At 46.2% G+C, this 26961-nt stretch overlaps 1 protein-coding gene across 2 annotated transcripts in view; it reads right to left on the bottom strand.

The window, feature by feature from the left end:
* LOC104063997 (vascular endothelial growth factor receptor kdr-like) overlaps nt 1-26961 on the bottom strand; it is a 155156-nt gene that overhangs the window by 75076 nt on the left and 53119 nt on the right. For both annotated transcript variants that reach the window (XM_009566283.2, XM_054075189.1), the window contains exons 4-9: nt 19325-19452; nt 14475-14634; nt 13233-13369; nt 11991-12150; nt 10968-11085; nt 8958-9133 (exon numbers count right to left, since the gene is read on the bottom strand). In XM_009566283.2, the coding sequence (XP_009564578.2) occupies nt 8958-9133; nt 10968-11085; nt 11991-12150; nt 13233-13369; nt 14475-14634; nt 19325-19452 (879 nt within the window). The remainder of the gene's footprint in view (nt 1-8957; nt 9134-10967; nt 11086-11990; nt 12151-13232; nt 13370-14474; nt 14635-19324; nt 19453-26961) is intronic.

Raw genomic sequence — 26961 nt, forward strand, 5'->3', positions numbered from 1 at the left:
ATTCGCTTGGGTTTGATTGTTCTGACCTTGTACTGTCACATTTGCTTGTATCTATCTTCACCTTTTTAGGAGCAAGCTGTCTTTTCCAGTCCTGAACCATCTTTCCCATATCTGTCCTTCAACTCTAAGGCAGCCAAGCTTTGAGGAAAAAAGAGGATTCTCTTGTCTGTCTCATTCCATGAAACTGTTGGAATGGGTCCAGAGGAGATCATGAAGATGATCCAAGGGCTGGAGCACCTCTGCTATGAGGACAGGCTGAGACAGTTGGGGCTCTTCAGCCTGGAGAAGAGAAGGCTGTGGGGAGACCTTAGGGGAGCCTTCGGGTACTGAAAAGAACTACAGGAAAGCTGGGGAGGAGCTTTTTACAAGGGCCTGGAGTGATAGGGTGAGAAGGAATGGCTTTCAATTGGAAGAGGGCAAATTTAAATCAGACATTAGGAAGAAATTCTTCACCATGAGGGTGGGGAGGCCCTGGCCCAGGTTCCCCAGAGCAGTGGTGGCTGCCCCATCCCTGGAGGGGTTCAAGGTCGGGTTGGATGGAGCCTTGGGCAGCCTGATCCAGTGGGAAGTGTCCCTGCCCATGGCAGGGGGTGGGACTGAATGGGCTTTAAGGTCTCTTCCAACCCAAACCATTCTATGATTCTATGATCTTATCTTTTGTGGCCAAACTGAGTTCAAAAGCATCCTAGTGAACTGCTTCACATTTAGCAAGGCAGGCAGTTTTCTAGGAGTTTTCTCTGTGTCTCCTTTGCCAGCTTTTCAAAAGAGAAAACCACATTGAAGGTACCTGCAGGCTTGTTTGAGAGACAGCGTGGAAACCCCAGGCTACCGCTTCCTGGTTCCCCCCACCGTGCTGGTGTTTAAGGGCTGTCAGAGAGACACTGCTGCTGCAGAGACATGAGCCGAATGCTTCGGATGTTTCTGGCAAACTCCAGCAGGCCCCCACCTTCCTCTGCCTAAAACTGATTTGGCCATTTCCAACAAGATGGAAATAGCTCATCTGCCTCTGTCTTTAGGGGCTCTCCTGGGAGCGCATAGAGTGGAGGCTGGACTGCAGAACTGCAAGCGTGCAGGGTTTGCATGGTGCCAGTAAGAAAATTCTTCATAATTTGCTTAACAATCAGTGTGCTGAAAAGTCCTCTGCAGTCTGTGCTGTTAAATGTTCTCTTTTCTTTTAGATATCTCCCAGAAAAAAACTCAGTTGTCTCTCTTCTGCCTATGTCTGATACACAGGACGTGGATGATAGACTGGAGTGCTGTATCTCTTTGCCCTTGAAGAAGATCTTCAAGGCTTTTAGTGATAGGATGAGGGGGAACGGGTATTTCTTCACCATGAGAGTGGTGAGGCCCTGGCCCTGATGTGTGAAAGCACATCATTTTGGGTTATAGGGTTTGTTTCCGCAAAACAGCCCAGGTTGCCCAGAGCAGTGGTGGCTGCCCCAAGCCCTCGAGGGGTTCCAGGCCAGGTTGGATGGAGCTTGGAGCCCCTGATGCAGTGGGAGGTGTCCCTGCCCATGGCAGGGAGGTTGGAACTAGATGATCTTTAAGGTCCCTTCCAACCCAAACTATTGTATGATTCTATGGTTCTATGGTTCTGTGATCCTGTGATTCTGGTGCTGCCAGCACCCTTGAGAGCAAAGCAATGGGCGTGGGGAGGAACAGGTTAGAACAACAGCAGCATGGAGGCAGGCTGAGGGGTTTTTTTGGTGTTTCTAGCTTGCTTGGCCTGCCCAGGAGGCGGAAAATTAGACTTTCTATTTTGAATTTTCCCAAATGGGTAATCCTTCATGGAAGTTTGCAGGAGATGGATATGATACACGAAGGAAAAGCAGTCCTGGCAGGACACCATAGTGTGCACGAAAGGTGAAAGTAGATCGTTTTATGTAGCCCTGCTTCTTGTATCTGGCTCAGTCCTTTAACCTAAACATCAGTTGGGCTGCACTAATAATCCAAAGAAATTCGTGTTTCTCACAGTGCAGCTGTGTCCAGCTTAGAGATTTCAGTGGCTCTTTCATGCACAAAAGGCTGTGGCCCTCTCCCCTCTGTCTTCAACCAGCTTTAATTGAGATCTGTCACTATGAGAGCTCTTTTTCTCTTAACTGGCAGAGCCCAAATATATTAACCTCATCCTGAAGGCTCAGTTCCCTCTGCAGGCTATTTCTGGCTCTGGTGGAGGTGACAGGGTATTGTTCACATGGATCACCACATATTTATTAACTTTTATGGAGATCACTGGGGACTCCTTTGATGTCAACTCATCCCTTGCAAGCCAAAGTAGGTCAGGCACAGAACTCCCTTTGCCTTTGATTTCAAACCAAATATGAAGAGCTGGCCTGACTACAGAGTAGGCAGCGCATGCATCATAAAGTGCTCTGGAGCTTACTCTCCATAGTGCCAAATCAAGGTATAGCCAGTCACCTTGCCGGCAGAACAAGGAGCACATGGCAATGCACACGTGAGTTCTCCATGCACTCCTTTTGTTCCAGCCCTTGCCCAGGAGAGAGGGAATTCATAAGGAGCAGTAACTGAACTACTGCTGCTTGTGGCAGAGGCTGTCCTAGCATTTAATCCTGCATTTCTTATAGATACTACACAAGCTCTTGGGGATCGAGGACTCTACAAGGGAATGTAATTTCAATTGACTTAGAGCAGCTGGTGCCCGAAGCAATATTTGCTGGAAGAGCATTGAGGGAGCACAGGAGAGAAACTTTGGGACAAAGAAACAAAGAAAAAAGATGAAGTGGTGAAGGAGGTTATTCATCCCACCTGTGAATTCCCTTCTGCTTCAATGCAATCTGCACTCCCAACGTGGTGGTCAGAGCATGCTGGCTGCCCTGTAAAGGCTCAGCAAGAACCCTGGTACATGCAGATGACTCAAACAAGGGTGGGAATGAAACGCAGCCTGCTTGCCCATAAATAGATCGCAGGGGCTTTGTTTATGTTTTGTTCTGGAACTGCTTTGTACTCCAGCCTGGAATAACTCTTTTCTCCAACATTTCTCCTTCTTGGCTGGCTCAGCTGTGCAGCCACCAGCTGTTTGCTAGGATTGTTCCATCTCCTTGCTCCCTCCCTTCCAAATTCTTCAGGACATTATTTTCTTGAAGCTTTTCTCAATAGGAATTTGATCAAACAAAACAAAAACACAGCAACCCGCTGCTTCTTGGACAGTGTTTGATGTGTAAATATGTAAAGAAGGAGTATTTTGAAAATGCAGTCAGCTACCTCCTGGGGCCTTGAGTCTTACAGTGAGCCAAGGTGACTCCACAAGGGAGATATGTGCTCCTGCAAGATTAAATTCCAGCTGCAGTGGGAGCATGCATGACCAAGGCACAACTCAGCCACTTCTTAGAGAGACATTTTGTGAATAGCAGCGTGATTCTCCCAGCCAGGCAGCATCCTCCTTCCTGCATAACGTCAACCCAGTCCTTGCCTTCGGGCTGGCGTTGGAATCACTTCCCACCCTGCAGCCCTGAGAGTTGCCCATTTTGCTCCTCCTTGCCTCCATGGAGCTGAGATGATTGATACCCCTGCACTCTGCAGATGCTCATTAGTTTTATGGCCATAGCAGACTTTAGGGGAAACAGGTCCTAACAGCTGACTCGTTACCAGGGAGCAAAATTCCTTGCAGACATGGCATATACTTTGTCAGAGCTGCTGTGGTTGCTGTACAATTAGGCATGAGGGAGGTGGCTCCAAGGAGAGCCTGCAGCAGTGCTGGTCTTCTGGCAGGCCAGGAGATACAGTGCAGATAATGTCCTGTTCTGCAGGGCTCCAGCAGGTGACTTCTTATCTTGTTCTCATCCTAATTAAAGAGTTCTTATTTGCTGCCATTATTATTGAATATTAATAATAAAAGAAATAATTATTAATAAAGGCTCTGTGGAGACTTTAGAGCAGCTTCCAGTTCTAAAAAGGGCTCCAGGAAAGCTGGGGAGGGGCTCTTGATCAGGGAGGGCAGGGAGAGGGAAAGGGGGAACATTTTTCAGCTGCAAGAGGGGAAACTGAGATGAGATCTTAGGCAGAAATTTTTCTGTGAGGGTGGGGAGGCCCTGGCCCAGGTTGCCCAGAGCAGTGGTGGCTGTCCCATCCCTGGAGGGGTTCAAGGCCAGGTTGGATGGGGCTTGGAGCCCCTGATCCATTGGGAGGTGTCCCTGCCCATGGCAGGGGGTTGGAACTGAATGGGCTCTGAGGTCCCTTCCAACCCAAACCACTTTCTAACTGTATGATTCTATGAATAAAATACACTGCATAAATTCATATAGTGCAGTTTAATGAATGAGTCCTGCTGCTGCTTATACTTCGTTAGTGAACAACAATTCACAACATTATTAACTTCAAACTGCCTCTACGCCAGATTCACATTCACGGTTGACGTGTTTGTCACAGCACTATGACTGTAGTCATACTCACTGTGATGCTCAGGAACTTTAACAATGTATTGTAGTGAAGGGACTCAGAGGAGAGGGTCTGTGTGCTTACTTAGAATGCAGCATCCCTTTGCAGCAGAAGAAAATATATTCCAATGACATATATTCATTCAAAAGCCTTTTTAGATAATTGTCCATCTACTCGTTAAGAGCCCAGGTCGGAACTCACTCCCTGTAACAGCTGCAGCTCTGGAATTTAAAAGACTTGCCCTGGATTTTGGGGGGTGATGCTGTGACTGGGGAGGAGATGTTACTCAGTAAGGCATGTCTCAGGGAACCAGTTCCCTAGGATGTACTCAGCATGACGGTTATTGAGTGCTGCATTGCTGCAGGCTCCAACCTCTAGACATGTGTCCTACCTCTGTACCTGCTACCTCTGTGTTCACTTGCAGGGCCAAAAGGATTTTTCCATCAAGTCTGCTAATCCCTGTTCTCAAATTCCAGCTCCAGTACTTGGAGGCAGCCTCTGGTTCTAAGCAGAGACATCAATCACCCTTCCCAGCTCAGAGGTGGCTGTTACAGTGGTGTCAGAGTGGTGTTTCAGTGGTGGGCAAGGTAATCACTGCATCAAATGGCTAGAGAGTGTGTTATGGTCTCCTTTGCAAGTGTCTGCTGAAACTTCAAGCAGTTTATCCATTCAGGTGCGATACCAGGATACGGATATAAAGGCTCAGGTTGCTTGTTGAAGAGTTAAGGGAAAAAGTCAAACCTACTTTCAATTTGGAGCTTCAGAATATTTTTTGTAAGCAAAGCCAACAATGGACAAATTGATCTGAAAAAGCAGGCCCTTCGCTCCAGTGGCAAGCACCAAGCGAAGGCAGTGTGCTGCTCCTCTTGACCTTCAATATCTTTGTCGAGTTCAATATCTTTATCAATGACCTGAATGCAGGCATTGAATGTACCCTTGGCAACTTTGCAGATGACACTAAGCTGGGAGGAAGCATTGACCTGCTTGAGGGTAGGGAGACTCCAAAGGGACCTGAACAGGCTGGGCTGAGACCAATGGCACGAGGTTTAACAAGGCCAAATGCTGGGTCCTGCACTTGGGGCACAACAACCCTGTCCAGCTACAGACTGGGGGAAGAGTGGCTGGAGAGCTGCCCGGAGGAGAAGGACCTGGGGGTGTTGGTCAACAGCAGCTGAACATGAGCCAGCAGTGTGCCCAGGTGGCCAAGAAGGCCAATGGTGTCTTGGCTTGTATCAGAAACGGTGTGACCAGCAGGTCCAGGGAGGTGATTCTCCCTCTGTACTCGGCACTGGTGAGACCGCACCTCGAATACTGTGTTCAGTTCTGGACCCCTCACCACAAGAAGGATGTTGAGGCTCTGGAGCGTGTCCAGAGAAGAGCAACGAAGCTGGTGAGGGGGCTGGAGAACAAGTCTTACGAGGAGCGGCTGAGGGAACTGGGGTTGTTCAGCCTTGAGAAGAGGAGGTTGACGGGAGATCTTATCACTGCCTACAACTACCTGAAAGGAGGTTGTGGAGGGGAGGGAGCTGGGCTCCTCTCCCAAGTGACAGGTGATAGCACAAGGGGGAATGGCCTCAAGGTGTGCCAGGGGAAGTTCAGGCTGGACATCAGGAAAAATGGTCATCAGGCACTGGCAGAGGCTGCCCAGGGCGGTGGTGGAGTTACCATCCCTTGAAGTATTTAAAAGATGGGTAGATGAGGTGCTCAGGGACATGGTTTAGTGGCAGGTAGGAATGGTTGGACTTGATGATCTAAGAGGTCTTTTCCAATCTGGTGATTCTATGATTCTGTGTCGTCTTACAGAGGGAAGGAGGATTTGGACACCTTTGGTATAGCGTGTTCCAAAGCATCACTCTGCTGATCTCAGAGGTCTTTTCTAACCTGGTGATTCTATATGAATCAAGAGTAGAATTTGCCTCCTTTGCTCTCTGCCTACATGCATCTCAGCAGCGACCCTCTCCTTGGGCTGTGTGCTGCCCCGGCAGTGTGGAGGTTAGTGTGGAGAAGAGCCCAGCAAAGGCAGGGATATCTCCTGGGTGTTTGTGTCAGTCCTGCCTACACTAAGGCAAATTTCCTCCTTGTCCACAGCCATTAGCTTAGAAAGAGTGGACTTGTTGGCAGAGATTTTGTGTCCATTGTTGTGGAGTACTGTGTCCACTTCTGGAATCCCCAACATAAGAGGGAGATGGAGCTGTTGGAACAGCTCCAGAGGAGGCTACAAGGGTGATCCGAGGGCTGGAGCACCTCCCATACAAGGACCGGCTGAGAGTTGGAGTTGTTCAGCCTGAAGAAGAGAAGGCTCTGAGGAGACCTTAGAGTGACCTTCCAGTACCTGAAGGGGCTACAAGAAAGCTGGAGAGGGACTGTTTGCAAAGGCTTGGAGTGATGGGATGAGGGGGAACGGGTACAAACTGGAGAGGGGCAGATTTAGGCTTGACGTAAGGAAGAATTTCTTCAACGTGAGAGAGGTGAGGCCCTGGCCCAGGGAAGGTGTGTCTGTGCCATCCCTGGAGGGGTTCAAGGCCAGGTTAGATGGAACCTTGGACAGCCTGATCCTGTGGGAGGTGTCCCTGCCCATGGCAGAGGAGTTGGAATTGGATGATCTTTAAGGTCCCTTCCAACCCAGACTATTCTATGATTCTATGATTTTATGATTCTATGATTTTCCTTTGCTGACTCTCAGTTCTGGGCTGACTTTCTTTGGCCACAAACAAAACTCCCGCTGTTCATTTTTCCACCTTCTTCAGTTGATAATGTTCTCGCAGTGGGTGGACTTTGCCAGCTCTCAAGAACTGGTGGGTTTGCAATTTAATAATTGTTCCTAAGTGAAGTCTTTTCTGGGCTGATGCCTCTGGAACACTAACAGTGATCACCACGGTATGTGAGAGACAGAGAACCATAGACTTGTACACACAATAAAGATGAAAGGCTTGCACTGCAGTGGAGAGAATGGGATGGCTTAATCCTGAAATAGCATCTTGCTGATAAAACAATGTCTGTTTGTTTTTCATATGCCTATTTGGGGAATGGCTGCTCTTCGAGTAAACATTCTCTTTTGCATGCAAGCACCAATATTTACCTTGACAAGATAGTTTATTATCATTCTTAATTTTCTCTTCCTTTGAATGTTTCCGTTCTGGCAAAACCCTTGTATGGATAAACAACCTTGAGTGAACGAATTACTGCAGCTTAACACATTCCCCCTCATCAGCTCAGCAGCAGTACCTGACCAGCTGCACGTTCTTAGCTCTCTCCTCAGTCATAAAATCATAGAGTCATGGAATGGTTTGCATTGGAAGGTACCTTAAAGCCAACCCAGTTACAAGACCCCTGCCATGGGCAGGGACACCTTCCACTGGATCAGGGTGCTCAGAGTGTCATAACATGTTGGTTTATGTAATGTTTAAGGTGGCTTAAAGTACCATATCCTATTTAGCATTTTTAATAGGCCAATGGTACCTAAGTGCTGAGTTTTCTGTTTGTTAGGTTCCTTTCTGAAAGGAGAAGGGAGAAAGGAGGAAGGAGAAAAGAGGAGAAAGGAGAAAGAAGAAGTTAGTTGGTGCAGCAGTTCATGCGTGTATGGACCATGACAATTGAGAACAGTTTTAGGTATAAAGGGGAGAAGGAAAAAACAATTCACCTTGGAAAAGAAAGCAAAGATGTCTCAATAACTTGATTTATCTGGCTGCCTAAGTGAACCTTGGGAAATACAAAGGCAAGCAGAATTAACTTCTGCTGAACTCCTACTTGGACTTGTGATTCAGTCTCTGTTCCCAAATTCAATGGACTAAAAGAAGCAGTGGATATGCAAAGAGACAATGTGGCTCTGTCTTCCATTATCCCTGCAAGGGAGATTAATAAATGTGATTCCAGTGTCTATTTTTCCTCTGTGTCAAGTGGACCTGCTTCAGCGCACACAGTTTACTTCAGTTTTGCCCAGATTCCCCTGGAAGTAAACCTGTCTCTCACATGCTCCCAGCATATAAATTGAAAGACATAAAATACAGACGTAGAAAGTATTTCCAAGCAGGATGATGGAGAAACGTAAAAGACGGGGTAGGTTTCTAGTTCATTCCATCAGCCAACAGTTCACTTCAGTGCTTTGCCCAAGCTCGTTTTTAACCTCAAAGGATAAAACTTCTCTTACACGTCCTGGGAAGCTGTGCCGTCAGCCCCAGGCCCTCACAACTAGATATCCTCCCAAACTCCTGTTAACATTTAAGCTAAGTCCTGTTCGGTTTGTTGGCTTTCCAGACACTTCTGCGTCCCTCTGTACGGACACTGCCCTAGCACAAAGGTGCTGCAGCCTGTTTGGTGGTGAATATCTCAGTGAAAAGGGACTTTAGTTTCAAATTTACTCTTCGCACCAGCTCTCCATTCGGTTGATTCTATTGAACACATGGTGAAATGAGGTGGATCTTCCATGGTTCCTAACTAAAGTGGTTATCTATGAACAGTGCTCATCTCAGCAAAGTGTGGAGAAATGTCTGACTGGTAACGCAGGATCGCATAAACAATGAGAAAGAAGCCAGCAGAAGTCATTATAAACTCCAAGTCCTTACCTGTCACTACCAGCTGCATGGTGAGGTTCTTATACAGGCCATATTCCATGTTGCTTAAGACGATGGTGTAGTTTCCAGCATGCTTTGGTCTCACATCTCTTATGCCCAGTCTGTACTTTGTTGGATCCGGCTCATAGCAGGTATGGTTATCCTTGATCAGTTTGCCATCTTTGTACCTGTTTTGAAAGGCCCATCAAGGCTCACCACATGCATGCGTGCAGGTTAGCCCTCAGAAAACTCACTGGCACCCAAATTAGGATGGGTAAAGAGTCATCCTTGAGAAACAGCAAGGGAAACACAGATCTATAGTCACTGCTTGAACTGGACATCTCTTCCTTCTATCCTTCTGCACTAAAACTGAGCATCATCTGCAGTGCTATAGGGCAGCTTCATCCAGCAGAGAGGAAAAAGGTATTTTAATGGATCTGAGTGAACAGTGCCTCTCGCATGATCAACTGTGATCAGAAATGTGCATCTAAATGCATCTAAATTACGCTCGATGTGCAATACTAAGTGCTGGAAATGGTGGGTTATCTAAAATTTATGTCATTAGTTTTAAACCAAAATATTAATTAATCAGAAACATCTTCCAATATGTACATATGACCCTGTACTATTTCTGGAAAAGCTAAAGTCTGACCTGCAGCATTTACAGTCAACAGGGAGGTCAGTGAGGAATCCACTGTCTTGATTCTTCACTCTCTAAGAGGAGGACAGCAGAGCCTGCACGAGCAGTCTCTTCTTCACTGCTCATCTGATATGCAAATTTGAGTTATGAATATGAAGTAGACCTTTTCACACACAGAGCTTTAGATTTGATGAAGGGAGAAGCTGGGCTCTGTGTCCTACAACCTGAGAATGCTGAACACCTCCTGTACAGTCCTTTAAACAACTGGACTGAGAGACCTCTGACATCAACAGCTGCAGCACCGAGTGTGCCAGGAGGCAGCGCCGGTGGCCCCAGACAGCCACCCCATGGCTCAATGTTGAGCCCCAAGAACAAAGCCTTGGCAGAGAAGAGAGAGACTGTCCCCACTTCAATTCACAAAACCAGTTCCACCTCCTAAATAATAGTAACAATTAAAAATATCTCCTGGCAATGCTGATTTCACTGCTCTGACTGAATGTTGGAGAATTTTATGCTGTTTAACTGCTAGAAAAAATGCAGCGAACTCATCGCTGACTGGTCCCTTTCAGTGCCTGCCAGGGCCCCCGAGTGGCGCTCAGTGGGCCAAGGAAAAAGTGCCTGCTCACCCAGGCCACCTTCTCTGCCAGGACAGGCGAAGGGCTGCCAGCTTTTGGATGCGATTAAATGCAGTTAAAGATGGTTAAGGTGTTGGAAGGAGGTGGTAAAGACTTCCCGCAGAATGAAGCATAGAAAAACCGTCAAGAGAGAGGAGAAGGGATGAAAGGGTAAAGAAAGAGCTGAATGTCTCATGGACCTGCTGACATGCTGCCCTTCCTACTCAGCCGATCCTCTGCGGTCCTGAAGGAGCTTTTAGTTTGCTCAACAGGATTCACTGCGTTGTCTGCAAGGATCTGACATTGCTGGTGGTACAGCATTGCCAAAAATTACTTAAAAGCTATAAAAAGAAACGTTTTTTCATGTTGAGAGTATGTCCTGCAGCTTTATATCATGCACTGCCTCCTTGCAGCCTGACCACCACTTGTGATGGTGAACTGGCAGCCCTTCCCTAGCAGCTTTCTGCTTGAATCTTCCAAACAGTTCTGTGCTCAGAGGAGATCAAACCCCCATTTTTCCATGCCTTTTCTGCATGACTAGAGGAGAAAAATAGCAGGGGAAAGAGGTACGGCTTGCTCAGCTTCAGAAAGCGTGTGTCAGCACGGACAGGAGTCCCACCTCTGCAGCTGGATTGTGAGACCACAGCTATGAGCATTCCCAGCTCTCGTCTTTCAACTGTGTGGTAAGGAGCAGGGAAAATCTATTCTAGACAGGAGCCCAAAAGAAGGTCATATATCCCTAATTTTGCTCAAGGTCATGGTACTCACCAGGCAACACTTGGAGGGGGAAAGGCATCCACCTTTGCCGCTAGTTTCAGTGACTTGTGTCCTGAGGTAATCTCATAGTAAGGCCCTTTCTTATGTGAAACCGTGATGAAAGGTTTGTCTGAAAAGAGAAATGAATAGGAAGACAAGTAATGGCAGATCTGCCACAGTGCAGCATTCACGTGTTGGAATTGTACTGTGACTACCTGGAATTGTGCAGTACAGCTCTGCAGATGCTGAAGGCAACCAAACAGAATGCCAAGGTGTTTCCACAGCTCCCCTGCAAAGCTCAGGCACAGCCAGGAAGGTCTATGTCCAAATGAAGGACTCTATATTGAAAGCAGAGCATATGTATCTGCCTCACCCCTGGAGCAGTGGGTAAAAGTGCCAGGGGAACCTCTGTTCCAGGGGAATGCCAACAGGCCATGTTTCTAGGACATCAGCAACCACACTTGGGACAAGGTTTTCCCAACAGTTCAGTTCCCAGTTAATACATGTCCCCAGAGATGTCTCTGTTTTGAACTCTAAACTAAGGTTTCTTTGAGAACAGTGCTGGGTGCTGACTCTGTCATGCATTGATGAGAGATTACAGGTGATTATAAGCTAGTTGGCAGCCTTCCTAATGCCACCTGCACATCACAGAATCTGAGAATGGTTTGAGTTGGAAGGGACCTTAAAGGTCATGTAATTCCAACCCCCCTGCCATGGGCAGGGACACCTCCCACTGGCTCAGGCTGCCCAAGGCCCATTCAACCTGGCCTTGAACCCCTCCAGGGATGGGGCAGCCACAGCTTCCCTGGGCAACCTCCGCCAGTGCCTCACCACTCTCATTGTGGTTGCATGTTAAATCAACAGATTTAATCATGTTGCATTGTGGGACATGGTTTAGTGGTGAAGTTGGTAGTGCTAGGTTTATAATTGGCCTCAATAATCTTTTCCAACCTAAACAATTCAGTGATTCTGTGATTATCCTTTAAGTTTAACGATCTTCATTCCTGGATCTGCTGGTTTAGCAGCAGAACTTACCGTACACTGTCACTGTAACGTTGGCCTCCAGCCTTGTTACATTGAATGTTTTACAAACGTAAAGGCCTCCATCTTGCATGGTGACATTTTCAATTGTCAGGCTGCTGCGAACTTTATACACCGTGCCACTCTGATCTATCATCCTTCTAGGAGAAGGGTGCTGGAGGTCAGAAAAAAAAGGGAGTAAAAAACCAGCGTACACTGGATTGTTTTGTTCAGCCTTTCAAAGTCTACCAGTAAAGAAAAGCAGTGATTTCTATCAAAATTATCCTATCTCCCCATCGCTGAAAAAAGCCCCATAATGCACAAATAGGCAGGATGAACTTGTGTGTTAGGTTTCACTGTCAAGTTGAGTAAGAGAGAGAAATGGAGTGGAACTGTGGTGCTTCTCTGCTGAAATCTGTGTGGGCAGGTAAATCAGGGGATATGTCTCAGTTCAGCCCTTCACAGGGACCAGGTCCCAGGGGTCCCAGTGCGAAACTGCTGTTGGTATTTGTGGGACAGAGCTGGGCTTGTTATTTTGATATTTTTTGTTGGGTTTTTTTGTCACAGTCAGTATTTTTCTGTCTTTACAGACTCCTAAAAGAAATATCTTATGACAGAACTACCACATATTATGACAGCCAAGTGCCAATGTAAATTCCTTTAGAGTTTTAGAAAGCATTATCACTTTGGATAGGATTTTTAATCCAAGATTTGGCCAAGAAATTTTGCATTGGTAATGTTAGAAATGTAAGGACGGTGCCTCCCCACCCTCACTGGAAAACATTTCTTCCTGAGATCTCATCTCAATCTCCCCTGTTTCAGTTGAAAACCATCCCCCCTCGTCCTCTCCCTGCCCTCCCTGATCAAGAACCCCTCCCCAGCTTTTCTTGAGCCCCTTTCAATGCTGGAAGCTGCTCTAAGGCTCCCCACAGCCTTCTCTTCTCCAGGCTGAACAACACCAACTCTCTCAGCCTGTCCTCGGACAGGAGGTGCTCCAGCCCCTGGATCTTCTTTGTGTCCTTCTATGGACTTGCTCCAGCAGATCTATGTCCTCCCTCTCTTAAATTTGCCATTTAATTTGCAGGTTCAATATGTTCAGATAAGTTTTAGATTCATCCAAACTAAAGATGCTGTCAATTGTATGATTACAAACGATTGGTTTTAGTTCAGAATAAGTAGGAGTCCAAATTTCCCAGGTCCTTCTACAGGGTAGAGGAGGCTGCACAAAAGAGGAATATAGAGTTTTCACCAACTCACTCTCCCATTAGGACAAGTCCATATCAGCTCAATGCGCCCGTTGATGAAGGTTTCTGCTCTGCATTCTAAATTGAGTGTTTCTCCAACCAGTAGTTTTTTGGGAGTTGCTTTCAAATCCAGGTTCTGTGCTCTGCCCTCTGAAATGAAAAAAGCAAAGGTATAACAAAACAGCGCTCTCTGCATTGATCCCTTTTATAGAGTAAGGCTGGCCCAGGGTGCCCAGGGAAGTGATGGCTGCCCCATCCCTGGAGGTATTCAAGGCCCGGTTGAATGGGGCCTTGGGCAGCCGGATCCGGTGGGAGGTGTCCCTGCCCATGGCAGAGGGGTTGGAACTGGATGGGCTTTGAGGTCCCTTCCAACCCAAACTATTCTATGATTCTAAGGCACTGCCCGGGTCCTTTCAGGCTGGACAGGGAGTGACCTCATAGGAGTTCTGCCTTTGCATTCATCCTTCTGCTAAAAAAATAATTACTCCAACAATGAAGAAAATGAGAAAGATTTATGGGACTTTTATTTGGCTGCAATACAAATTTACAAGCCTGTTGTTTAAAGCTGAGTGCTAATTGTATGGAAGGATGCCGTGATCTAATGGGAATGAAGTCACAGTAGAGTCTCCTCTGTCAAATATACAATATATGAGGAAAGAAAGAACATAGGTTGGAAACAAAGGAAAGGGATTCTAATTGGCTTCACATAAATCCTCTACACTCAAAAATTTAATGTTTAGTTGCTTCAGATTCAGGAGTTAATTCTGAGCTGAAGCTCAACTATAAATACAAGGGAAAGGGTATGGTAAATCACCAAGAGAAACTATATAAAAAAGCAAAGGTTTGAATGAGCTGTTCGATGAGATTTTTGTACCACAGTCTTGTGTATTTAATGACCAGAAGCAAAAAGAGAGCTCCCGTTTGGTTTATCCTAACCCAGTGATTGTTTTAATATAAATAGAGCTCAGTCCAAGCAAACAAAGCCTTGGTGGGGGCTGAATAAAATCCTTCTCTTTTGTGCCACCTCAACATTTGGTAATTGTTCAAATCCAGGAGAGGATCAGATCCAAGCTCTGTTGAGTAGGAAAAAAGGAGAAAAATTAGTTTGTTTTTAGTGTCCCAGCTTGGACGTGTTACAGATACAGACGAGTGAAATGATAGATTGAATAGAATTGAGGCTAACCGAGAAATAATACCCAGGAGCTTCAGAAATGGAAACCTTGTGGCCATTCCTTGGGGCACAGTAGTCACTCACCCAGTCTCTGTGCTAGGTAATAGGAGGTGAACATGCTTCCATTGACATTTGCAGTGCACGTCAGTAGTCCAGAGTACACAAAAGAATGAGAGGGGATGACAAATCCTTTTCTTGGGTCCCACACCATTCTCTTGAAGTTCATCTCAACAGAATGAGGATACTGAAAGAGAACAGAGAGGATGCTTGTTAAACACTGCCTTTCCCCTCAGACCTTAGAGGCAACCAGCCAAGGCTGCTGTGCTTTAGTGGCAGGGTGTTTGTCCCTTCAGAGTGGTTGGTGGTCTCATTGCACACATATCTTAAGCAACATCAACAAAAGCAAATAGGAAAGCCCTCCCTAAAGTATGACTTTCTTTGAAATCCAACCTCATAACTGGGGATTTTGATTCAGTAGCCCCAATCCTCTCAGATCTCGGACAAAATACCATGCTGCCCATTGCAGGTCCCATTTTTTTCATCTCTTTACTGGAAATAATTATGCCTATCTGATTTGAATTTTGTGCTGTAATCTTTTGGGAAGTATTAAAGAACGAAATTTGCTTCTCCTAATGCTACATGTAGCTGCCACAGGTTTTTCTGCGTTCTCACAGTAATTTAAAAATATGTGTGCTGTTGGACCTCCAAAAGGCAGAATTATTCCTGATTCCTTCCCTGATAGCGGGTCTGGGCTGTGCTGGTCATCAGCTGCTCTGTATCAAGGAAGGAGATGAGGTACTTCCAAAGCAGCCCATGGATTCCCACCAGGCACGGCACCCTGCTCAAGGTGGTGAATCAGAGGGTGGCAGGAATCAGAGCCTTAGTAACACAAACGTTGTTTGTCGTTCATTCATAGACACTTGTAATGTTCTGAGATTCTTGAAAAAGCAGTATCTATCAGTTCTACACATCACAGAATCATGGAATGGTTTGGGTTGGAAGGAACCTCAAAGCCCATCCAGTTCCACCCCTTCCCATGGGCAGAGACACCTCCCACTGGATCAGACGCTCCAAGGCCCATCCAACCTGGCCTGGAACACCTCCAGGGATGGGGCAGCCACCACTGCTCTGGGCAACCTGGGCCAGGGTCTCCCCACCCTCACAGCAAAACATTTCTCCCTGAAATCTCATCTCAATCTCCCCTCTTTCAGCTGGAAACCCTGATCAAGAGCCCCTCCCCAGCTTCCCTGGAGCCCTTTTCAGTCCTGGAAGCTGCTCTAAGGTCTCCTCGGAGCCTTCTCTTCTCCAGGCTCTGGGGAGATCTTATATATATGTATTATATAAATATATGTAATATAAATACACAATATTTATACAGCAAATGTGGAAAATAAAGTAGAGCAAAACTACATGGATAAGAATGAAGCCTCCGTATACCCTCCAGCAGCAGCAATAGCAAGCAAGTTGGCTTTTGTTGGTGAGTGTGATTAATTTATCATTACAATTAATACACAGGGAAATTGTCAATTTGCTAGAGAAAATGTAATTTACTTTCCAAGAATTTTGAAAATCCTGGATTATAATGTAGAAAAGAAATGCATGACATTAAGTGCAGACAAACAACTCAGGGATCTATAGAAGAGCAGGTGCCTGAAATCCACTCATTGCAGCCTGTTTTCAGGCAGGGGAATGTAAGCACAGGCTGTAGGTCTGACTTTTCCAGCAGGACATGGGAAAGCTCTCTTTAGGACTGAGGGTGCTATGCAGGAATGTTGGGATCTGAACAGTGAAGGGGTTTGGGGAACCCCGGTGTGCCCACAATAACTTCATTTGCACAGTGCTTCTCCTTCTGGCTCACCATACACCAGCTTCTTGAAGATGCAGCAAGTTAATATTTTCCTTTTCAGAGCTACCTTGTTCAGGCTTTCAGAACTAGCCAAAGGAAGAGCTGCTCTAGGGACTGCAAGTGGGATCTTTCCAATGATGGAGTAGTTTTGCTCTTATTCTTGTATGCAGCAAGCAATTTATTTTTCTGTCTCCAAACAAGCAGGAGTCCGGTGTGGCAGCGCAGTTTAAATTGGGTTCAGTTTTAATAATACTCTTGCTCAGAAGACATTTCAGCTGTGGGCATTGCGAGCCAATGCTCATACCTCTCATATGCATACACAATTGATCAAGTTGACATTGGTTTAGGTTGCTTGTTATTGCATATTCAGCAAAGAGCAAAGACAAAGGGGTTGTGCCTGTGGGGCAGGGAGTGGCGATGATGCTGGAGGAAGCCAGCACCATGACACGGTTTCTTTCTTTTGGACCAGTGGTTCTCTTCTGACAGCAAGAGGAAACATGGGCTTCATGGAAATACTTCTATTTAGCTGTAATATCTCTCTTCAGAACCATTAGGGAAATTAGAGAAAGGGATGTGGGACCCGAGGCTTCATCGGGCTTTACCACCCCTGAAGGTCAAAGCTGCAAGTGGCCAATGCACACCGAACCAGATCAGCAACTAAACAGTTCCGAGAAGACTGAAAATGCTCCTTTTGTCCAGAATTTAAATCATGTTAAGCCAAATTAAAAGCTTGAATTGTGTGTCTTAGCATGGGTTTATTAATAACAAGGATGATATGTAGAGTTAGCTGGGGTCTGTTTAGCATTAGCGAGAGGTACCTTTCCCGTACATATTTAAAGGCCAGAGAGTGCAATGATTTTAAAGTATAATGGTAACACAAGGAACTTAATTTATGGTGGAAAAAAGTACATTTTCTACAAGAATAATAAAATGTGATAAAGCTGAACTTCATGGTTTGGCAGCTTTTCTCCCTGATGGCGAGGGAAAGGGGAAAGGAAAAATAACCCTGCTCAGGAGGCCCTTTTCAACACTGCACTCGTATTAAGCATCTTCATGAAATATTCAGAAATATATATTTAAACAATCAAACAAAACACGTCAATGCCACTTGAAGGAAACCACAGTGGCTTTCCTCCCTTTGAAGTTCATTGTCTATTGGAGATTAAATTGGAAAGCAGAGGATGTCCTAAATTTGTCTGATTGCCTTATTCACCTCTCCTCCCCCAGCCTTACCTCTGCCCCTCTCCAGCCCTGCTTCCTCTTTGCCTGGGAAGCCGTCACCTTGGCTCCACACAATGCTTCGACACTCCCAGACAGGACAAACCAAATGGTGACTTTCCGTAGATGGAGTGCAGGGCTGGCTGCTCCCAACTGCCTCCCAGCATGCATCCCCTTGAGCAGCTCCCAGCCTCAGGAGTCCGTCGAGCAGCACTCAACGCCTCCATCCCTGCCCTGGAGTCCAGCTATTCTCCCTTGAAGGGGAAACATCTTTTTGTGGTCAATTTTGGTATTGTCCTATGTAGGGACAGGAGTTGGACTGAATCCTTGTGGGTCCCTTCCAACTCAGGACATTCTATGATTCTATTAATCTTCTTTGCAATTCCGAAAGGAGATTTCAGAGGAGATTTAATTCCAGAAATCATAGAATCATAGAATGGTTTGGGTTCGAAGGGACCTTAAAGCTTGCGGCAAGGTAAAGGAAATCAGTTTGTGTTTGAAGAAAGTACCAGGAGAGAATGTAGAGGGCAAGCAGGGAGAGCAGGGCTGACTATAAATAAGGAAATCTATGTGGAGGTCTGCTTGGTGGAGTTTCCAAGGCCATATTTAGGGTCGTGTGACTGCCAAAGCCAGCAGCAGTGCTCCAGCAATGGATAGGGCTGATGGGGGCTGAAATAAGTTGGGGATCTTTCATTTTTAGAGCCAAGGAGGAGAAAGTGATAAGACTTCTCCAGGCTGAAATGATAAGTTATAACTGGAGAGGAGCCTTATTCCCACTCTTTTAATCCCTATTGACAACATTTATAAATAGCGATTTGCTAAAGCAATAAGGCCAGCGTGGTCCCTCTGCACGTCTGCTGGAAATCTGCCATCGGGTCCCAGCAGCAACCCAAGCACTTTCTCGGGCCTCCGCAATGTCATGTGCTGTCTCCCAGCAGAAGGAGACACATCACAGCTAAGGTATCTCACTCCTAAGAGGAACACAGGTCCTCAGAGCCCTCCACTAGCAGAGCATCACCCATCTGTGTGTGCTCCGCTACTCCAGAATGGGCTGTGGAGAAGAGGCAGGTGCAAGGAGGAGCTCAGCCCCTCCAGAACCGGCCGTGGAGAAGGGGCAGGGCAAAGCAGGAGGTCTTGCTCCCAACAGGACAATGCAGGCAGGCAGCCTAGCAGGAGAGTGAACAGGCGCAGAACCTATTAGGTAAAAGGCAGAATTGGAGCCAGGAGACCTATGTTCCATTCCTCACTGGGTGATAGTCTTCTCTATGGTGTAATTATAATGCCCTTTCAATGAGTGGCTAGGTCTTAATCAAGTGAGGAAACCACAGACCTCAAATTTCTACTTCTATTGTACAAAACGGCCTTGGCCTCCACAGACCTTTCTGTAACCCTGACACTCAACGCTAACTGCTGACAAACGGATGGAATCTGTAACCATTTATTACGAGCACCAAAACTTGGTTTCAATTTATGAAACCAAGCAGAAATGGGCACCTGTTCTGAGGAGGTTCAAGTATCAAAGAGATAAGCCTCCATGACAATAGCCAAGAGCCAGGTGTTATGCAAAGAATTTTGAAGGGAAATAGTCTCTTGTCATCTATCTTCGCCAATTTATATAGGAATATCGAGCCACAAGGTGAGAAAAGTGCGTGATAAACTCAGCTGAGTGCGCCAAACACCCCTGCCCGCAGTTCAATAGCAATGCACTGCAGGAGCAGGGCTGGGCTGCTGGATTTGCAGCCTTTTTGCTAGTTTTCTACTGATACTTACCTAGCTTCATGCATGTTTTCTTGGTATTTTGATGTTTTAAGTGTTCTGCTGGCAGCCCAGACCTCTGAACTGATTGAATTTCTCTGAAGCAGTCACTTACCTGGGTAAGCTTGGGTTTGATATCTGGCGAGGTAACTCGGCAAGGGACAACAACCGTTTTCTTGGAATCTAAAATGTAGATTATTTCAGGATGTTCTGGGTGAATCTCCACAAATGGATTTCTGTAATCTGCAGGAAAAAGGGCATTGATTTGTAAAACTGCTCCTTTACTACTCAGATAGCAGAAGAGTGCTGTGATCTGAGCAGCTGATTACACATAGAGCGCCCACTCTAGCATGTGACAAGGCAGTGGGTCACATCTAGACCCAAAGGACGCTACAAGGGTGATCCAAGCACCTCCCATACGACGACAGGCTGAGAGAGTTGGTGTTTTTCAGCCTGGAGAAGAGAAGGCTCCGAGGAGACCTTATAGTGACCTTCCAGTGCCTGAATGGGGCTACGAGAAAGCTGGGGAGGGGCTGTTTACAAAGTCTGGTGGTGATAGGATGAGGGGCAATGGGGATAAACTGGAGAGGGGCAGATTAAGACTGGACATAAGGAGGAATTTCTTCATGATGAGAGTGGTGAGGCACTGGCCCAGGTTGCCCAGAGCAGTGGTGGCTGCCCCATCCCTGGAGGTGTTCAAGGCCAGGTTGGATGGGGCTTGGGCAGCCTGATCCAGTGGGAGGTGTCCCTGCCCATGGCAGGGGGTGGAACTGGATGGGCTCTAAGGTTCCTTCCAACCCAAACTATTATATGGTTCTATGATCCTGCTTGTTCACAAATGTCAGTGTCATCTAGGGATTATAGCCAAGAACAAGAGCAGAAATATTCCAGCTCTAAACCTGTTTTACCAGTTTGCAGTGGCATCTTGTAAAAACTCCTTTTCTTACCCATTCTCCCTCTGTAAAAATGCATAGCCTTCGTGGCATTGTGTTCTTTCCCCAGTGCTCTTTCATAGCTGATACTATGTCACAGCAGTCCTGGATTGCACAGCAGTTAAGTGCTACATTAAGTTTACAGCAGCTAAAGTAAATCTAGTGAAGGAAAAACCCTTCTTTCTGTAAATGAGAACTAGAATACTGCAGACAGCATGCAGAAAGGGACTGGAGACCCACAATACATGAAGGTAGGCAAGAACAATCTGTTTAACCTAATAGTGAAGTGATTTGGTCACGCTCCTGGGAACTGTGGGATTTTCTAAGAATCTACCACAATAAATCAGACTGGATATAAATATGCAATAGAAATAAACAAAAATCTGAGGTAGTTTAAGTTATCAGAGTCTCGTTCACTCTTGTTTTGTTGTATGACTACTGTGATAGCCATCAGAAAATTAAAATAATATTTGTGAAATCCTAAGGCCTTCAAGATTTTGCTAAGAAGCATTCTTTGGCTAGATATTCTCATGGTATAAAGCTTCAAATACCATTCAGTTAATGCAATACCACCTGTACCACACAGTGTAGACCATCAGCCACTATTGGTTTGTATTATACTGCTGACAGGAGAGGTTATGCACCCTGTACACGAACCTCAGCCTGCTTATCTCAGTGACAGACTGAAAGAGTTGGGGAAGACAAGGCTCCAGGAAGACCTTAGAGCAGCTTCCAGGACTGAAATGGTCTGCAGGAAGGATGAGGAGGGGCTTTTGATCAGAGAGTGCAGAGAGAGAATGAGGGAGATGGTTTTGAGCTGAAAGAGGGCAGATTGAGATGAGATCTCAGGGAGAAATGTTTTGTTGTGAGGGTGGGGAGGCCCTGGCCCAGGTTGCCCAGAGCAGTGGTGGCTGCCCCATCCCTGGAGGGAATGCCTCCATACACTTAAATACACTTTGGGAATGGCTTCACCTCCAACATGGGAAAAAGCTGACATGAAAGTTTTGTAGATAATCTAGGTTGAACAAATGTGCTCTAAAGTATTCTGACAGTACTTTAGAAAAGGATGTGCTATGAGGAAATAAAATTAGTTTTTAAAAGAATGCTTAATTATTCCCAAATGGACTAAATTGTTAATGAATGCAACGGGCTGGGGCTGACACATTCATCGCTATGGATCGGTAGGGGGCCTTCAACAATGACCACTTTATGGCTTTGGAGAAGGGAAACACTTATAGTGTAGGCAACTGGTTCTCCAGTGTTGTATAATGAGGAAAAGTATTCTTCTTGATAAAGATCATTAATGTCCTACCTGAACTACCATTGTATCATCATCTCATATTTCCTCTCTGATACCTGATGTGTTAGTAAGGGATTTTTGAAAGAAAAAACCCCCAATTTCTTATTGCTACCTCCTTCATCTGCTGGCAAAACTGGGAATGTTCCAAAATGCTCCATGAAAATATAGCAAACTATTTCTCTAACCTCTTTGGCCAGTGAGGAAAGAACCCTCTAAAAATGTAGAGTATCTCTTTCTGGGTGTTGGCCGCTTTGGCTACTCTCAACAAAAGGGTTTAAATTGTGAAATCCTCGAGAAGTTCTCCTCTCCCAGTTCTCCATCCCTGGCAAACAAGCTTTGGCTTCAAATCAGTGGGGATCCATTTTTCAACTTAAAACAAACATTCACCCTTTGGACTCTAGCCAGGAACTGTGTATTCCATGCTGGAGGTTCTCCCATCAAAGAGTAGGTGAAGTGCTTATTTATGTTGATTTTTTTCTGGGTAACAAGTGTTCTACCTGTAAGTGATGTAACTGCGGTTGTTGGTGACCTGCAGAACAGTTTGAATGTGAAGTGTGAGATTTAGATTTGCTCTTTCACAGCAGCACCACTGACAAAGAAAAACTCGGAGCTGGTTATCTCACTCACTTCATTTTTATTTCCCCATGACTGGGAATATCACTGTTCATTCCTTGGCTAATGACAAGGATCATAGAATTGTAGAAGAGTTTGGGTTGGAAGGGACCTTAAAACCCATCCAGTTCCAACCCCCCTGCCATGGGCAGGGACACCTCCCTCTGGATCAGGCTGTCCAAGGCCCTTCCAACCTGGCCTTGAACACCTCCAGCGATGGGGCAGCCATCACTGCCCTGGGCAACCTGGGCCAGGGCCTTCCCACTCTCATGGTGAAGAAATTCCTCCTTATGTCCAGTCTAAATCTGCCCCTCTCCATTTTATATCCATTGCCCTTCATCCTATCACTGCAAGTGTTTGTAAACAGTCCCTCTCCAGCTTTCTTGTAGCCTCCTTCAGGTACTGGAAGGTTGATCGATCTATCTATCTATCTATCTATCTATCTATCTATCTATCACCAAGCCCTAAAGAGTACCCACACCCAGAGCAACAGAGCAAACTCCATACAGTCTGCTTGAGCTCGTCTCCAGCTGCTCCAAGAAACCGCTTAAGCAGGATCAAATCGACCCTGCTTCCATTGGCGGGGGGGCGGGGGGGGTGCTCTGGGCAAGAGCTCTTTCCAGGCAGTGGGACTCTTCACTTAATGGATAAGCAAATAAAGCTTTGGGTCTTTACGAAATGACAAAGAATAAATACTGAGTAGGGAACTACTCAGGGTATCAGCTGCCAGCTGATACCTTTGTCATGGTTTGCACAGACAAAAAACTGAATCCTTCATGAAACTCCTAAGTAGTTCAGTCTGAGCATGGCATGGGAAAATGATCTGCTGGCACTTCAGGAGCATCGCTGCCAGCTTTCAAACATGTTCCCCACGTAGAGTTAATCAGAAATCATTTAACTCCTTGTAAAAAAGACTCTAGGAGACAGAACTTCTTGAAAGTGAAAGGACAGGGTCACCTTTCTTCAAAACCAATCACCTCAGCCTCAAGGAAGATCTCTGGTTCCAGATGGTGTAAATCAATTGCACTCAACTGCCGCAATCTGGAGAGCTGTGGGGTGGGAAATGCAGGTGCCGTCCTGCAATGTGAGACTTGGAAACTCTGCTGTTACCAGCACTGGACTCCAAGGAAAAACATTCTCAGCAAAGAAACACTTCATGAAAATAAGGAATTTCTCTGTAGCTTGGCACATCTGTTCCTCCTGCTTTCGGAAGGGAATATGCCCTATGGATCTTACCCAGAAAGAAACACCTATTCCTATAGGATACTTCAAAAGAATGACTTCTTTTGGGCCGTGGAGCTCATTCAATGTGAAGAAAGACAAGAGCTGTATCCTATTAGGGACTTATCAGCTGCAGCACCAGCTCCAAAGGGAGGGAAAGGCCTCTTCCCTTTAGTCTCAGACTGGCTGGCTGGCTCTCCAGGTCAGTGGAAGTTTGCAGGAAACTGCAGCCAGGCAGGGTGTTACTGTTTACCCAGAACGGCTCAAGAGGGAACACAAACAGCCAAGCGAAGGAAGCCGAGGCAGCAGGACAGCGGAGACGAAGAGACCTGTGGTCCAGCCACAAGCATGCAGGCAGGCAGGCAGAAAAACCAAGCACACTGCACACAAAAGCTACTCAAAGGTCAAGTGCTCCTCTCTTGTGAGACCCCATCTGGAGTGTTGGGTCCAGTTCTGTAATCCTCAACATCAGAAGGAGATGGAGCTGTTGGAACGTGTCCAGAGGAGGCTACAAGGATGATCTGAGGGCGGGAGCACCTTCCATACGAGGACAGGCTGAGAGAGTTGGGCTTGTTCAGCCTGGAGAAGAGAAGGCTCCTTCCAGTACCTGAAGGGGCTACAAGAAAGCTGGGGAGGGACTGTTTACAAACACTTGTAGTGATAGGATGAAGGGCAATGGATATAAAATGGAGAGGGGCAGATTTAGACTGGACATAAGGAGGAATTTCTTCACTATGAGAGTGGTGAGGCCCTGGCCCAGGTTGCCCAGAGCAGTGGTGGCTGCCCCATCTCTGGAGGTGTTCAGGGCCAGGTTGGATGGGCCTTGGGCAGCCTGATCCAGTGGGAGGTGTTTAGATTCTCACTCTGTATACAAGGAGGTTAACTGCTGCTTGAAATGATCGCAGGGAGAGTCCCTTTGAACTCAGTAGTGTAACAGCAATCACATGGGGAACATGCCGTTCCCTCCTCAGGCCTCCCCGTGACAGCATGCAAACACAGATACCGGGCTCCTCCGCCTCATGGTGACATCTGGTCTTTTGTTCAGTGTTATCTGCATTGGAGGTGCCTATCTACCAGGAAGTGGGGGAGGTCTGTCATTATGTCATGCTCGCTTGCTCTTTGAATCGCGTTCTCCGAAGGGATTATGGCCTCATCCTGCCAGCTGAGAAAGCCGAGGGACTTGAAAGCCCTCAGCATTGCACCCCAGGAACACAGCACGTTGTAGACTTAGGGTCTCCCCTACAGCTCTTTGTTTTTCATCGTTGTCTCACCTGACTGTGCGTTCAAAAATTCCTCCTGAGACACAAACACGCAGCATTTTGTACAGGATTTTGGGTTTCCATTTATGCTTGTGTTTCATACGCTGCGATGGCAATTTGTCTCATGGTATTTGTATCATCCTTAAAGCTGTGGAGGCAATATCACCTCCCCCTTCAGATACTATCCGTCAACTCATGGAGATGATAAGCATGAAATGTCCTTTGAGGACACCCATCCACAGCTGTTCATGTCTGTGACATTCCTTAACTTTCTCATTTTGCTCCTCACTTTGTTCCTGCTAAAGAAAATTCTCTCAGCCTCACTATTTATTTTCTTCACTCAGTGTTACCTCAGCTGGGAAGCCTGGGCAGACTTTCACAGGTACTATAAGTTCATGTTTCAACATAATCCCCATGAAGTTTGTTCTTCATTGAGGTCAAAAACACTGAGAGAAGATTTATAATCTGTTCTTTACGTTGACAGGATCATTAGCAGCCAAGTGACACTTTGGTCAGAGGATTTGGGAAAGCTTTACAAGGAAGTTTAAGCTGAAGGAGGGAGACTGAGATGAGATTTTACGAAGAAATGTTGTGGTGTGAGGGTGGGGAGGCCCTGGCCCAGGTTGCCCAGAGCAGTGGTGGCTGCCCCATCCCTGGAGGGGTTCAAGGCCAGGTTGGATGGAGCTTGGAGCCCCTGATCCCGTGGGAAGTGTCTCTGCCCATGGCAGAGGTGGAACTGGATGGGCTTTGAGATCCTTTCTGGTGCAAACCATTCCGTGATTCTATAATTCTAAGTTGCCTGGTCGGCTGCGTTCCTCCTGGGAGCCCAGCAAAGCTTCTCCTAGGTACAGAAGGCAATTCTATGAAGTCACTTATTTTGAAACTGGATCTTTGAAAATAAAGGACTTTTCACTTTGGCAGGCCAATGAAAAGAATTGTTGGTGGAATGTTTAGATTAAACAGAAAGCAGAATATTTTCTCTTTAGGCAAAACAAAAGTGACTACAAAACCCCCAAAAGCCATTCTGAGTCAACATGAAGCATTCTGGTTTGCTCAAATGAAATACATTCTTCCCCTGGAGGTTACTGTTAGAAACACAGGAATATTTACAGAGAAAAATATTACTGTAAAAAGTGTTACTTCAAAAGTTGTGGAATCAAAATTCTTCCCAATGCCAAATAAATAAAAGCGGGCATAGAGATTTTTTTTTTTTTAAATAAATCTCCATACTTTGGCTGCAATTCAGAAGAATTCATTAATTCTGACTCCCCACAACACTAGATTTTAGGCAGGCATAGACTTTATAGACAATATTCACCAGCTTTACCCAAAGTCCCATCAGGGTCTTCTGCATTGGCTGCTGCCAGAGCTTGGGTAAGGCTCAGCAATCAGCAGTTACCGAGTGGGATAAAATGGGAATAAAGAAGTGGGGGAAATATGTGTGGGATTTTGGCCATCAGGCTTTCATTTAGAACTTCTTTATCAGTGAGAAGGAGGGGATTGTTACTCTTTCTGCTGAGATGTCAAGTGCTGTCACTACAGTGCCAAAAACTTCTGCTGCTCACTCAGCATCCTATCTTACAAGGCTGCTCCACTTAAAAAGTGACCCTTTTGAAGATACTGAATGTCTGGATTCAGAACTGAAAGCGTTTTACTTTTCCCTTCGATCCAGCCCTTAACGCTTGAGGAACAGCAGCAAGGGTCCTGCACAGTGACGGAGCCGATATTCCTGTGTCACGTGGCTCTAATAGCTGTTAACTCAGCTGTGGTGCCAAACCCTTCCACCAGTCTGTGGGAGACAGCCAGCTTATCTGCTGAGCTCCCACCAAGCAGACAGGACAGCATGGGCCTCTCTCAGCTTGCCGAGTGTCTGGCAGCAAGTGTAGCTGTCTCAGTGTCTCCAGCATGAGAGAAAGAAGACATGCAGCTCCGACTCTATTCTTACTGGGAATATCTTCTGGAAAGCAAGCCAAAGCCCAGGCTATGGCTGTCACCCTGGCCCTGCGTTTCTGCTTCTCACATTCAGATTATCTCTGTGAACTGTCAAGGGAATTAAGGAGACAGAAATCAGCTTCAAAATATGATCTCATATGAGGGGTGCTTCCATGTACTTCCATCCCCTTTAGATTTCTGTTGGTGGTGAAGGAATGAAGAAGATGGGGATCTATGGACCATTCAATTCGATAGAGAAGAGACTGTGGCTGATGTTACACTGCCCCACTGCAGTACTCGTACCCCCCTCCTTCTCATTCTTTGGAATAGCCAGGAAGGGCTCATACCCTGCCTTGCTGCTGGAGCAGGTGCGTGCTCTGACAGGACAAGCTGCTTGGGTACCTCCTGCTTTTTCCTTCAAAATAGCCCTACTGGGACTTGTGCCTCCATATAAAAGCATGTCTTGCTTCAAATGTGATTTCCAGTTCTTGTGCTC

The sequence above is a fragment of the Cuculus canorus genome, chromosome 10 (genome assembly GCF_017976375.1).
Source record: "Cuculus canorus isolate bCucCan1 chromosome 10, bCucCan1.pri, whole genome shotgun sequence".
In the NCBI taxonomy this organism is placed as follows: domain Eukaryota; kingdom Metazoa; phylum Chordata; class Aves; order Cuculiformes; family Cuculidae; genus Cuculus; species Cuculus canorus.